The sequence below is a fragment of the Girardinichthys multiradiatus genome, chromosome 3 (assembly GCF_021462225.1).
Source record: "Girardinichthys multiradiatus isolate DD_20200921_A chromosome 3, DD_fGirMul_XY1, whole genome shotgun sequence".
NCBI classification, from domain to species: domain Eukaryota; kingdom Metazoa; phylum Chordata; class Actinopteri; order Cyprinodontiformes; family Goodeidae; genus Girardinichthys; species Girardinichthys multiradiatus.
The window spans coordinates 37,704,424-37,718,267 of NC_061796.1; the positions used below are offsets into that span (position 1 = coordinate 37,704,424).

The 13,844-nt window shown below is 38.1% G+C and overlaps 3 protein-coding genes across 8 annotated transcripts in view; 1 reads left to right on the forward strand and 2 right to left on the reverse strand.

The window, feature by feature from the left end:
- The window catches only part of LOC124865309 (glycoprotein endo-alpha-1,2-mannosidase-like protein), a 44,868-nt gene extending 42,157 nt beyond the window's left edge, over window positions 1-2,711 (reverse strand). For 2 of the 3 annotated variants that reach the window (XM_047360300.1, XM_047360299.1), the window contains exon 1: window positions 1,530-2,711. In XM_047360300.1, coding sequence (XP_047216256.1) covers window positions 1,530-1,836 — 307 coding nt within the window. In that variant the 5' untranslated portion in view covers window positions 1,837-2,711. The remainder of the gene's footprint in view (window positions 1-1,529) is intronic. The other variant, XM_047360301.1, reaches the window with a different exon arrangement.
- On the forward strand, window positions 1,052-6,426 carry mecr (mitochondrial trans-2-enoyl-CoA reductase). 2 transcript variants are annotated; one of them, XM_047360303.1, is made up of 11 exons: window positions 1,232-1,373; window positions 2,718-2,832; window positions 3,070-3,167; window positions 3,293-3,424; window positions 3,514-3,657; window positions 3,866-3,968; window positions 4,109-4,211; window positions 4,309-4,382; window positions 4,483-4,543; window positions 5,947-6,019; window positions 6,133-6,426. In XM_047360303.1, the coding sequence occupies exons 2-11, from the start codon at window positions 2,825-2,827 to the stop codon at window positions 6,294-6,296; spliced, it is 960 nt and encodes a 319-aa protein (XP_047216259.1). In that variant the 5' UTR covers window positions 1,232-1,373; window positions 2,718-2,824; the 3' UTR covers window positions 6,297-6,426. The 2 variants fall into 2 exon arrangements, with proteins under 2 accessions (XP_047216258.1, XP_047216259.1); XM_047360302.1 differs by lacking the exon at window positions 2,718-2,832 and having other exon boundaries at window positions 1,052-1,373.
- A 192-nt stretch (window positions 6,427-6,618) lies between these two features.
- Window positions 6,619-13,484, reverse strand: smpdl3b (sphingomyelin phosphodiesterase acid like 3B). 3 transcript variants are annotated; one of them, XM_047360297.1, is made up of 8 exons: window positions 12,740-13,465; window positions 12,423-12,636; window positions 9,024-9,121; window positions 8,771-8,914; window positions 8,520-8,689; window positions 7,997-8,177; window positions 7,786-7,919; window positions 6,619-7,657 (listed from the first exon to the last, which is right to left on the reverse strand). In XM_047360297.1, exons 1-8 carry the CDS (start codon window positions 12,810-12,812, stop codon window positions 7,295-7,297), a joined length of 1,377 nt encoding a protein of 458 aa, XP_047216253.1. In that variant the 5' UTR covers window positions 12,813-13,465; the 3' UTR covers window positions 6,619-7,294. The 3 variants fall into 3 exon arrangements, with proteins under 3 accessions (XP_047216253.1, XP_047216252.1, XP_047216254.1); XM_047360296.1 differs by having other exon boundaries at window positions 8,520-8,914; window positions 12,740-13,484; XM_047360298.1 differs by lacking the exons at window positions 12,423-12,636; window positions 12,740-13,465 and adding an exon at window positions 11,257-11,429 and having other exon boundaries at window positions 8,520-8,914.
- Between the last annotated feature and the right edge of the window lie 360 nt (window positions 13,485-13,844).

Sequence of the window (13,844 nt, forward strand, 5' to 3'; positions counted from 1 at the left end):
ATTTTTGTGTGATTTTGTTGTCAGCACATTCAATTTTGTACAGAACAAAGTATTCAATGAGAATATTTCATTCATTCAGATCTAGGATGTGTTATTTGAGTGTTCCCTTTATTTTTTGAGCAGTGTATTTTATTTCTTCCAGAGCACAAAGAAAATGATGTATGCTTATGTGTGGTGTGAGATTGATTAATTTTTACATGCAACATATAAGCATATTAGGCCATGTACATGTACTTTTCAATAAGTTTGAATTTCATTGAAAAATAATTATTTTTTTAATTAGTTCAAAATGTGAAACTCTTTATATAGATTGTCTACAGTGTGATAGATTACCAGTATTTAATTATCTTATTTTACATGATTATGGTTTATAGCTAATGAAAACCTAAAAACTTTTGTCAGAAAAATGGAATATTACATAAGACCAATAAAAAATTATTTGTAACACAGAAATGCCTGCCTTCTGAAAAGTTATGTATGTTCTTGGACTGTATCTTGGACAACTGCCACATCAGCAGTCCTCCACATGATTGTGTAGGCCATAAAATGACCTCAACATTACTGCATTACAAATGTTTTTTTTTATTATTATTATTATTCAAACGTAATATTCTAATTCATGGAGAAACTGGATGACATTTTGCAAGCTCCAAGCCACAATAATCAAAATTAACAGAAATAAATGCTTAAATATATCCATATGTGTATACTTAATCAATATCTCTTTTTAAATTGAAATGCTGAAATTATTAAACTTTCCTACGTTTATCTGATTTATTGAAATGCACTTGAATACCCACTTGAGTTGATGGGGGGGAGGAACAGCCCTATAAAATAGGATTTACCCTTAACATACTGTATAAGTAAAAATGAACTAAATAGGAACTTCTGGGTTAGTGATTTAGTCTCTCATAGGCTGACATTTCATGAAGTGAAAAAAACATAAAAACATACCGGTTTCTCTTAAGTTTTGAGACAGAACCATTTTCTTTTTCTCAATTGTAATGCCGCGTTTATCCATCGGGGTTGCTGTTCTCTCTTTATATTTCCAATGACAACCTTATGCGAAACAAACATGGCCGCCGCCACACTGACCGCTTGCAGTCTAACGCTGCCTTAAATTACAACTATAATTAAAAATAATGTATTACTATCAGTTGTAAAATTGTTTCCTAGGCCGAGATGTGGTTTCCAGTTCTCTCAGCATGTTTAAGAGGCCGAGCAGTTAGTAAAAGCGGCTTTGTGGTAGCTTCCCTGTGTCCAAAGCACAGGGAAGCTAATGTCTCCCACTTCAGTCATTCAGCTGGACGCTGCTCGCAGACCTGCCAAGCTCTGATCTACAGAAAACATGGAGACCCTTCTCGAGTCGTGGAGTAAGAATGTGTCTCAACAACCGTCAAATATGTCTGTTTTTCCTTCTATGTCACCTTCCTTTTGGAACAATCTTTCTGTTGGTTATCTCGAATTTTTTCTCAAGTGAAACTAAAAGCCTCATCTAAAACACCTGCAGCAAACCAGAAAAATCTCACCACTCTGTTCCTTCATTGTTCTGGGTTCATTACCGTCCACCGAGGTTATCTTACGGGAAACCCCTGAGCAGCGCCGGTTGTGGTGAATGTTTCCCCCCCCAATTACAAGCTCGTCTTGCGGGGGGCTGGTGGGCAATTTATAGCCTACGCACCAACTATAACAGCTTGTTTTTATGATAGTAAGCGTCGTGTTCAAAGTAACAAAACAAGTCATGATGGGTACAATCATGCCCATCATATCAAAATCCTGATATTTTATACGGCAGCCAAACCTAAATGCATTTCTATTAATAAAAACATCGTGCATTCCTTGAAAAAGTCTATTTAATAACCTACAAACCAAAGAAATAAACCATGCTTAGCTTGGTGCCCACTATTTTATTGATCTCTTTCACTTTGGATTCTTGAAACATTAAACTCCTGTCTCACCATTTAACCATCTTTATTCTTCCGAGCCCTACTTTACAGACTAGTGTTGATTATAAAGGAATACTAACCTTATTAATCAGCTCAGGTCAAAATGTTTATTTCTACTCATCCTAAGGCCATGAAAGCAGAAAACAGCTAAACATGTAAACTGGTTCAGTGTTCATTCCTTTTTCAAAAACACCACTTTAACAACTTACAATTGAGGTAAAACATGATCAAAAGTATGAATGAATGCAGACTTGTCCACTGACTGTTTTATCCAAATCTTTGATGTTTTTATTACTAACTGAGAATATTTTTTGATTGCCGTATTTAATCCTGAATGAAGTCATTGACAGAGAGCTATTCTTACCATTAACTATGTGTATTCTGTTTTGGGGTTTTTTTACCAAAGAAAGTAATCAGCTTCATTTTTAACTGTGTTTTCTCATTAACTTTCTATAATCTTTGTCTTTTCCAAAGAAAGTAGTTCTGACTGTGCTTCTGTGTTCATATGTGTATTTTCCTATTGATGTCATTAACTTTGTGTTACCACTTTTATTTTTCTTTCTTACAAAATGTACAACTGATTCAGTCATGTGTTTTGTTTTTTGTCCTGACAAAGCTATTTACTGTGTATTTTTATAATTTTGTGTATCATATAAAGTACTTCTGGCTAATGGTTTTGTGGTTAACCATGTCTTTTTTTCCAAGGTGAAGCCATTGCCGGAGCTATTGCTGCCATTAACCTTGTGTACTCTTTGCTTTTCTTTTTCCTAGAACGTACCCTTTCTCTGTTTAGCTGTGTCTTTCCTGGATGGAGTTGTTGACAAAGCCATTGTTCCCATTAACTCTGTGCTTTTTTGTTTTCATATTTCATTCAAGGTATGCACAGGTAAGTGCTTTACTGTTAAGCTCTGTTTCTTACCTGGATGATCCAGTTTAAACTCTGTTTTCCTTGTTTTTTTTTCCCATAAAGATTATATTTGGCTCAGTTTTTTTTCCAGTTTTTCTCGATTTTCCTGATGTTCTGACTGAAAAGCAACATAACAAGACTAAAGATACACACCACTATTAACGTTTTTTTTTTTATATATCTTGTGTCATATGTAACTTTTTTTTTATTCATCAGACTGGAGGATGCACCAGTTCCCCAAACAGGCGCAAAAGAAGTCCTGGTGAAACTGCTGGCATCTCCAATAAATCCATCTGACGTAAACATGATTCAGGGTATTTTTAGTTGTTTGTTTTATTCCACATAATGCAAAAACAAAAAATACGACTCAGCAATTCTGACCTAAAAAAAGAAATAAATAATAACTGTCGTGATTATACCAGTTTTTCTGTGGTTTCAGGTACTTATGCTATCCTGCCAGACCTTCCTGCTGTTGGTGGCAATGAGGGCGTGGCCCAGGTCATAGAAGTGGGCAGTCAGGTGAAGTCTCTTAAAGCAGGAGACTGGGTCATCCCCAGAGATGCAGGGCTTGGTAAATTAAAGCTTGAAGATTTCTTCATTTAGAAGAAACATTTTCTACATTAGCTTTCCAATCTAGTTTGGTTTGATTTGTGCGAGCAGGAACTTGGAGGACAGAGGCAGTGTTGGCCGAAGATGATGTTTTCTCAGTGCCAAACAGCATTCCTCTGCTCTCTGCTGCCACACTGGGAGTGAACCCCTGCACAGCCTTCAGGATGCTCTCCGATTTTGAAGATCTGAGGCCGGGTAAGCTTTTACATACGCAATCCACATGTTTTTATTTTTGCATACAATGTTATGAAACCACCTCAGTAGCAGTAAAACAAACACACATTTCTAAGATGTTTTTGTTTTGTCAGAATTATCAATAATTTGCTAATAAGGAAAAATTCAGAGGCTTTCGAGAAGTCTTAACATTAAGATGAAAGTTTCCCTGTACTTGCTGTCCTTATAGGAGACTCTGTGATTCAGAATGCAGCCAATAGCGGAGTCGGGCAGGCTGTTATACAAATTGCTGCTGCAAGAGGAATAAACACCATAAATATTATTCGAGACAGGTAAACTCTTTATTTACTCTGTTACACATACTCAGGGATAAAACTGAATGTGTAAAATGTCCTTTAAGGACCCTAATAAATTGAACAATGTTATATTAATTTTTCTGCAAAACATCTTGTTTGTGTCATCCTCTTAAAAGGCCAGATTTCACACAGCTCAGTGACAAGCTGAAGGCTATAGGAGCCAGTCATGTAATCAGAGAAGAGAGCTTAAGGCGACCTGAGATGAAGGAACTGTTTACGGTGTGTTGCTCTGAAGATAAGCCCACAGGTTAAAAAAAAAAGTGATGTGATCATGTGGTGGTGCCTGTTGTTCAATGTATATCATGTTTTTTCACAGACATGTTCAAAGCCTAAACTGGCTTTAAATGGAGTTGGAGGGAAGAGTGCAACAGAACTGCTCCGTCATCTACAGTAAGCATCTTAAAATAGGCTTGATTTGTATAATATTTTTATGGTTTTGAAAAATAAAGCTAATTTCTTTCCTTTGCCACACGTCTGGTTCTGTTTCTAGAGTTGGAGGATCTATGGTGACATATGGTGGCATGTCTAAACAGCCAGTCACTGTCCCTGTGGTAAGACATCATTTTAAATAATGAAAAAAAGGGAAAGAGAATGAAAATACATGAATAAACAGTTCCTTGCAGAAGTATTAATACACCTTAAGCATTCTCATATTTTGTCACATTTCCGCCATGTATTTTATTGGGATTTATGTGATATATCAGTGCAAAGTAGCGCATAATTGTGAAGCGGAAGGAAAATAAAAATCTGAAATGTGCGTCATGCATTTTTTGCATTTTTATGTCTGCAAGTCTTTTGGGGTTGGCTCTACCCCTTTTAAATGTCGTAAAAACTGAAATATCTGTCAGTTCTCCATTTGAACAAAAACAGCCAATGATCAGTCAGATTATTTCTAATAATAATTTCTTTGAACACTTGTTTTCAGGTTTTGCCACAGATTCCCAAGTTGAATTATGTTTTGACTGGGCCACTATTAAACATGATTAAGCTTCCATCTAAAGCATTCCTCTTGAGGTCCGGCTGTATGTTTAGGGTCTAGCTGTTGTCAAGCAGTTAGCTTCCCATAAACTCACCAGCTTTACTGTCCCTGCTGAATAAAAGCATCCCCACAGCATGATGCTGCCACCACCATGTTTCATTATGGGGATGTTATGTTGAAGGTGATTTGCAGTGTTAGTTTTCAGTCCACCTTCTACATATTTGCTATCTCTCCTACACTAGTTGTGTTAAACCACAGAAAGGACTTTGTAGTTCGACAACCTTGTCACTCTTCCATAAAGTCTAGCTTTGCAGAGCAATAAGTAGGCAACTAAAATTTTCCCTGTCAAATTATTCCACCTGTGGCGGGGATCTCTGCAGCTCCTCCAGAGTTACCATAGGACTCTTGGCGACATGTCTGATTAATAATGCTCTCCTTCGCCTGTCAATTGAAGTGGGGGTTCATGGCTTGGTTGGTTTTGGGAATATTGTTTTATAACCCAAACTTGCTCTGAACTTATCTTCAAGTCCCTAATCTGTCCGCTACGTTTTCTGGTCTTCAGGATGCTGTTTGTTCACAGAACAGCCAGATTTATACTCAGAGTAAATTACACACAGGTGGACTCTCTTTCATAATAAAGTGATTTCTGAAAGCAGTTGGTTGAATTGGATTTCATTTAGGGGTACCAGCGTTAAAGGGGGTGAATACATATTTGACACCCTTTTGTAAAAACATGATAACCATGTATCCTTTTTAAACTTTGTGTTGGTGTACCACACTAAATCCCAATAATATAGATGTAAATGGTTGTTAAGTGTCAGACTCGAGAGGGTTCAAGGGTATGGATACTTTTGCAAGGCATTGAAGATGAGGTTAAAACATTGGCTGTATTTCATCCAGCAATTTGAGCTGCTGTTTAAATGTTTTTAGATAGTTGTTTTCCTGTTGTACACTAACTAAATATTGTTTCTCCAGAGTGCTCTTATTTTTAAGGATGTTAGAGTTTGTGGCTTTTGGGTCACACAGTGGAAGAGAGATCACTCTCATGGTGAGCAGGCATATTACCTGATATATGAAATGAAGAAAGTATCAAAAAGAAGAAAGTACAAAAGTATTTTTGTATTAAGTTTGTTGGTTTTTGTTTATTTTTTTTCCTCCTAGATGAGAGAGTGTTTAGAGGCATGCTGGATGAACTGTGCTCTCTCATCCAGCAAGGGAAGCTAACAGCTCCTGCCTGCGAAGAGGTGCGTCTACGAGACTATAAAAAGGCACTGGATGCAGCCTTGCAGCCTTTTACTTCCAGTAAACAGGTCCTAATTATGTGAAGGTGCTACATTAGCCAATCACTGTAATGTTGGGACAACAGAGCATGAACTGAAATGTAACTTCAGGCTCATTCCACATTAATCTGTGAACCAGTTACAGTGCACAATAAATACCTGCTTTCTCATCAGGCTCAAAGTTCGCTGCCTGCCATTTCATCTTACAATGATACATCAAAGTGACTGGTTCACAAGCAGTAAGGACAAGCCTATTAAACCTTCATTTGAACATATAAGAGGTTATGGGAGAAACTCAGCATTTTATATGTGATGCTCAGCCACAGATTACTTCTAAAATCAATCAAAACAAGGTGGTGCAACACGGTGATTAGGAAATATGTTTATTTCTGCAGAAATAACATTATGTCAACTCCTTTTTTCCCTTTTCATTTAAAGAATGGGATTTAAACAGTTTCTGGGGAGAAAACATTTGACATGACTCAATCCAGAATGTCGATTCATGAGAATACAGTTGTCATGCACTGATTTAAGGTTAGGCAGATGTATAACTTATAATTTATTGTGCTATGCCTCGTGGAAGTATTTCACTAGTTTATACAAGAAATTATCTTTTCAGTAGGGTTTGAAACAACCAACCAGCTGGTAAACGTTCATGTGCATTACAATAAATTAGAATCTAACTTTCCATTAATATGGTTGGATAGTGACTGTCTGTTGGAAAACTGTCACATCAGCAGTTTTCTCCATGTTTGTGTAGGTCATAATATGGAGATAACATAATATTTTTGTATACTTAAAAGATCTGTCATGTAAAAAATCAAATTTTCAGAGAAACTAAATTTTGGTTTTCCATTAGTTGTTAGCTATGATCATCAAAAGTAAACATATCATGAAATATATAACTTTGTGTAAAGAATCTATAACATTTTGGATTGAATGACATGAAATAAATACATTTTTTATTCATATTTAAATTAATTGAGATGTACCTCTATATGAAGTGTTTAAAAAAAAAAAAAAAACTGTGATGCTGATCATCTCTACCAGCCAGCTATTACAATGGTTGCTGCCACAGAAACGACCAGGAGGAGTCCTCCATTAATAGAAGCTGCTCCTTCCTTCACCAGGCATTGCTCATACCTCTGAAAGTCTACTTCTCTTGCTGCACATACATGGTCAACACGACAGTCGCCGTCACACTCTGTCAGATCATAGCTGACAGAGTTGAACTCGTAGTACTTCTGCAGGTAGCACCGATTGGCTGCCATGCGTTCCAGAAGCTGGTGCATGGAGGCAGGAGAGGCGTCGGGCACTCTGAAGCTTTCTGTGAGGCGGTACTCTTTCTCCCAGCGTTCTGTGTTCGCATTAGCTTGTGTGAGATTCAGATAATATGTCACCACATCCTGTACACACATTAGGGTTGCAAGAGAAGACAAAGCAGAACAAAGTAGAGCTTGTAATCTTTAACAGTGATCTGCATCTGCAAGTTACATCTCCCATTAAAAATATTTAATGTGTGAGCATTACTTACTTTTACCAGCAATGTTTCAGTGTCATATTCAAAGACACGAATCCCAGGGTTGTTTGCTCCATTCACGACTCCAGGAAGTGTTGTTTCCCATGGTGTGACTCCTGGGCTGAGAAACATTGTGCTAATGGGCAGGCCTGTGGAAACAGAGGTCCAGTTAAACAATTAGAAGAAAATATATTTCAGCCGCAGTCGTCAAACAGTGCGACTTAACCTTCTGTGTTGTAGAACATGCGAAAGCTGTCAGTATGATGATGGCCAAAGAACTGCCCGATTATGACCGAATGATGCTTCTGAATTATTTCTAAATATCTTTTGTTGAACTTTTGTGTGAACCATGGTTTATTTCTTTTCTTCTCAAAGAAACCTGGAGGAACATGACCAATGATGAAGACCTGAGAGAGAAAAGGAAGTTAGAGTTATGGTTAAGTTGAACCAAAGAGGTTTAGGATTTCATTAGAAAAAAATTAGCTACTAAATACTCATTTATTGAGAAATGTTCAGATGTGTAATTTATATCCCTGGAATCCAAAAATGAAAACTTTATTTACTCTTTAAAGAAAATGTATAATAGAAATGTGTATTCTAACTCAGGAAAAAGTATATCCTATCCCCTAAAAGCTAATGTAATTCTTGTTGCAGAATTATTCCATGTTAAAATTTATATTAAATATCCATACGTCCAAATATGTTACAAAACACAAAAAGGTGTGCACATACAATGTTATGCTTTATACCCTCTCTTTGTTGTTGGCTGCAGCTGTAAGGGTCTGCTCCAACCAGCCAAACTGGCCTGCCGGATCAGCAACATTCAAGGTCTCCTTGTTCTGGTCGTAGTAGAGATTGGTGTTGAGGACCAGCATCCTGTAACCTGCTTGGTTTAGGAGCTTTTCTGTGTAATATCCACCTACACAAAAATAGTATTTATCTAGTTTTTTTGTGAAACATGCAATGATTAACATGTTTTCAGTGGTTTCAGATGTGTCACCTTTTTTAAATGTTTTTTTAGAATCTTGATCCAGCCAGTCTTGCCACAATTCTGCTATTTTGTCATACATGGAGTTTGGGCCTGGAGGAAGCTGACTCTTCGGGTGGAAGTCATGGTTCCCCAGTGCACAATACACTTTAATATCTGGAAAAAAACACAATCAAAAAGCTATAGTTATGAAATAGTTAAACTTGTTAAGATGGGCAATGTTGACCTTAAATTTTCTATTTAAGAATCCATTGATGTCACTTACGTGGAAACACCTCCGTTATGATGTGAGTGAGGTTGCCAATGATGTTGATCACCGCCTCTTCTCCTAGATTCTCATTTGGGACATGTGGTGTATCATCTCTGTAATGTTTTAAGATAACCTTTTTTTAGGCATTAAAGTTTTAAAAGAGAAAACTGGTAGTTTCAATCCAAAATGCAGTGATGGTTTTTTAAATGGGTCATATGGTTTTCTGCTCTGTGCGGCATGGCCAATAGGGTGTCACGAGGGGGAAAAAGTCATAATAGTCAGTCAAACGTTATTGCTTATGTCTTGTCAGTGAAGAGTGGGAGCCCAACTGTATTGTGCTCAAGGTTGTGTATGATTCACAGCTTAAGACTGGGTGTTTAAAAAAAAAAAAAGTTTTTTTTTTAGGTTTTCTAGAGTCTAGCAGAAGGATTTGGTGACATAAGGTCCTCGTATACAGGTCCTTCTCAAAATATTAGCATATTGTGATAAAGTTCATTATTTTCCATAATGTCATGATGAAAATTTAACATTCATATATTTTAGATTCATTGCACACTAACTGAAATATTTCAGGTCTTTTATTGTCTTAATACGGATGATTTTGGCATACAGCTCATGAAAACCCAAAATTCCTATCTCACAAAATTAGCATATCATTAAAAGGGTCTCTAAACGAGCTATGAACCTAATCATCTGAATCAACGAGTTAACTCTAAACACCTGCAAAAGATTCCTGAGGCCTTTAAAACTCCCAGCCTGGTTCATCACTCAAAACCCCAATCATGGGTAAGACTGCCGACCTGACTGCTGTCCAGAAGGCCACTATTGACACCCTCAAGCAAGAGGGTAAGACACAGAAAGAAATTCCTGAACGAATAGGCTGTTCCCAGAGTGCTGTATCAAGGCACCTCAGTGGGAAGTCTGTGGGAAGGAAAAAGTGTGGCAGAAAACGCTGCACAACGAGAAGAGGTGACTGGACCCTGAGGAAGATTGTGGAGAAGGGCCGATTCCAGACCTTGGGGGACCTGCGGAAGCAGTGGACTGAGTCTGGAGTAGAAACATCCAGAGCCACCGTGCACAGGCGTGTGCAGGAAATGGGCTACAGGTGCCACATTCCCTAGGCCAAGCCACTTTTGAACCAGAAACAGCGGCAGAAGCGCCTGACCTGGGCTACAGAGAAGCAGCACTGGACTGTTGCTCAGTGGTCCAAAGTACTTTTTTCAGATTAAAGCAAATTCTGCATGTCATTTGGAAATCAAGGTGCCAGAGTCTGGAGGAAGACTGGGGAGAAGGAAATGCCAGAAGTCCAGTGTCAAGTACCCACAGTCAGTGATGGTCTGGGGTGCCGTGTCAGCTGCTGGTGTTGGTCCACTGTGTTTTATCAAGGGCAGGGTCAATGCAGCTAGCTATCAGGAGATTTTGGAGCACTTCATGCTTCCATCTGCTGAAAAGCTTTATGGAGATGAAGATTTCATTTTTCAGCACGACCTGGCACCTGCTCACAGTGCCAAAACCACTGGTAAATGGTTTACTGACCATGGTATCACTGTGCTCAATTGGCCTGCCAACTCTCCTGACCTGAACCCCATAGAGAATCTGTGGGATATTGTGAAGAGAACGTTGAGAGACTCAAGACCCAACACTCTGGATGAGCTAAAGGCCGATATCGAAGCATCCTGGGCCTCCATAAGACCTCAGCAGTGCCACAGGCTGATTGCCTCCATGCCACGCCGCATTGAAGCAGTCATTTCTGCCAAAGGATTCCCGACCAAGTATTGAGTGCATAACTGTACATGATTATTTGAAGGTTGACGTTTTTTGTATTAAAAACCCTTTTCTTTTATTGGTTGGATGAAATATGCTAATTTTGTGAGATAGGAATTTTGGGTTTTCATGAGCTGTATGCCAAAATCATCCGTATTAAGACAATAAAAGACCTGAAATATTTCAGTTAGTGTGCAATGAATCTAAAATATATGAATGTTAAATTTTCATCATGACATTATGGAAAATAATGAACTTTATCACTATATGCTAATATTTTGAGAAGGACCTGTATAGCAGTTATAGGACAAATATTGATCAGAAATCAGACGTTTCCCGTTGCTGTACATGTCACGGTGGGGTTTGTGGGTGGACCAAAGCGCAGGCAAGAGCTTGGCAGCAGCATATTGAATAATCTTCAGCTTTATTCAAAGTTACAAGCGTAACAAAATCACTGCAGGTAAACCAGAGATCCAAAACTTACATCTGCAGGAACATAGTAAACATGGCAGTAGAGGGTAGACCCGAGTTGTGCAACGAGGAACCAGCAAAGGGCAATGAAACAAAACCAACTAATATACAGAGGAAGAACAAAGACAGGTAATCAAAGGAACTAAGAACAGGTGAGACAGGGAGGCTGAGGGAGCAGGTGAACCTAATAAAACTAAAGCATGAGAAAAGGGACTAAAGACAAGACAGTAAGCAGACCTAAATGAAACTATAAACCAAGACAAATAAAGCATAAGAATCAAGAATAAACATGAACTGAAGGAAACTGAGAAACGTGTGAACACAACAACCTAAGAACTTAGCAAAACAGAAACCATAAGGAAACAGTACAAAAGTAAACAACCCTAATCCAACATTGATAGAACAATACTAAGAATGAAGCAGAGGAAACGAGGACTGGAATAAAAGTAAACAATAACTAAAGCTAACCTATAGAGGAGAGGCTGGAGAACAAAAATGAACTAGAGGAACAAAGCTAAGAAGAACTGGAGAATAAAGGGAATTTAAACCGAGTAATAACTAAAAGGGGAAAACAAATGACGAGAGGAGTAACAGAAAAGAAGCTAATAAATAAAGGAGTGCAAGGGGACCAGAGAACTATTATAAATAATAATCATATCAGGAAACCATTCTCAGACAATAAACAGGAAAGCAACGCCAAGGGAACTAGGAGTGAGGAGAGCACACTGGGAGGCAGAAGATAACCAAAACAGAAAACCACAACTAACATGAATACAAAAACACAAATAAGAAACATCTAGCTAAAGGTAAACAAAAACACAAATAAGAAACATCTAGCTAAAGGTAAACAAAAACACAAATAAGAAACATCTAGCTAAAGGTAAACAAAAACACAAATAAGAAACATCTAGCTAAAGGTAAACAAAAACACAAATAAGAAACATCTAGCTAAAGGTAAACAAAAACACAAATAAGAAACATCTAGCTAAAGGTAAACAAAAACACAAATAAGAAACATCTAGCTAAAGGTAAACAAAAACAAAGTCCAAAAACCCTGACAGTACATGGTCCTGCAAAAACTTGATTTGTGTTTCTCATTAATGTCTGATGGCTTTGGGAAAATTTGATTTATTCAGAAAGATTAATCCAGTTTTTCAGCACAGCAGACAGATAGCCTACCCTGTCCACACAATGAAGTCTGGATCCGGCAGGATTCTCTTCATGGCGTACACCGAGGAGTTGATCAGGTGCCATGGCGCGTCACAGACATAGTCTCCAAATTTACCAGCACTGAGAGCTGGTCGTTTACCACTAGATGCGCACACTAGCTCCTGGTTATCCGTTAGTTTGTAAGTCGGGTCCCAGTGCAAATCCGTGATATGCCAAAAGCTCCCTGGATGAAAACAGCGCGTAATTACGCAGAGTAAGTCACTCCTTTAAAGTTCTCTGAAAGCGGAGAGATTAAAGGAATCTGAAAATGTGCATTTGTTTCTTACCTGACAGCGCAAGAGCCTCTCCAAAGAATATACAAGATAGGAGCAACTTTACAGGCGACATGTTGGGCTCCATGAAAACAGCAAATGTCCGTCAAACGCAAAGGGGAGGTTTGAGAGGAAAGTTCATAAAGGAAGATAAGATAGCTGCAGCTGTTAATGAATGAAATTAGTGCAAGTGGGAAATAAACATGAGCATCGAGCATCAGACATAATGGCGCACACTTGGCGCAATTCATGCGAGCTAAGAGGAGAAAACAGATCGTGATCGTTTGGTCCCACGTAAATACTTCCTATTTTTCGGATGTAATTATCAAAGTATTCAAAACACAAATAACTAGGTGGTATGAATGGGGGAGGGAATACCGGCAAAGACATTGGACTTCATCGCTAAACTATTTTTATGCGGGCTAAAGATAAAGTCAGCTACAGCTGCAATTGAAGGGAGGTCATATTTCAGTTTACAATTAACCCACATGTGTCCAGAGTTCTGTATCTGTCTATTACACTCGACCTTTAGATGTTTTTAGTCTTTAAATGTGAGCAAATGGGTCCAACTCAATTGATTAGAATATATCTATGGGGTATTACCAGAAGTGAGACAAGAGACACCAGACCCAACGATGCAGACAAGCTGAAGGCTGGGCTTCCAGCAGAACTTGCATGCCATGCAACATTGATGCAGTAAATCGAGCAAAAAGAACCCCGAACAAATATTGAGTGCATACAACGTACAATACTGAATCTATACAGGATATACATTTATACTTTTCGAACCAAATGACTGAAATAAGTTAACTTTGTTGTTGATATTCTCATGTATTGATATGCAGTTGGCATAAACCAGATTTGCTACCTTGTGCCTGTGTTGCGTTCATGGTACATTCATATTTAATAGTGTTTATTTTAAAGTAAAACTGTGCAGTTGGTTCGATTTATATATATATATAGAGAGAGAGAGAGAGAGAGAGAGCCTGCAACATGTGCATACCCAGTATTAACAACAGTACAACGTCTTGCTTGCTCCTCCGAGTGTTATATTTTGCCCTGAGGTTTGTCTGTCAGGTTCACAACACTCGAGAGAAAAGTATGAGCCTTACTTTCTACA

What these genes read in the sequence shown, in the direction of transcription:
- smpdl3b (XM_047360296.1), bottom strand. Translation starts at nt 12,812, where the DNA reads ATGGAGCCCAACATGTCGCCTGTAAAGTTGCTCCTATCTTGTATATTC. An exon ending in CATAACGGAGGTGTTTCCAC is followed by an intron (nt 8,915 to 9,023) that starts GTAAGTGACATC and finishes GTTTTTTTCCAG; the next exon opens with ATATTAAAGTGTATTGTGCA. An exon ending in CAGCCAACAACAAAGAGAGG is followed by an intron (nt 8,178 to 8,519) that starts GTATAAAGCATA and finishes TTTCTCTCTCAG; the next exon opens with GTCTTCATCATTGGTCATGT.
- mecr (XM_047360302.1), top strand. Translation starts at nt 1,183, where the DNA reads ATGTGGTTTCCAGTTCTCTCAGCATGTTTAAGAGGCCGAGCAGTTAGT. An exon ending in GACCCTTCTCGAGTCGTGGA is followed by an intron (nt 1,374 to 3,069) that starts GTAAGAATGTGT and finishes TTTATTCATCAG; the next exon opens with ACTGGAGGATGCACCAGTTC. An exon ending in AGATGAAGGAACTGTTTACG is followed by an intron (nt 4,212 to 4,308) that starts GTGTGTTGCTCT and finishes GTTTTTTCACAG; the next exon opens with ACATGTTCAAAGCCTAAACT.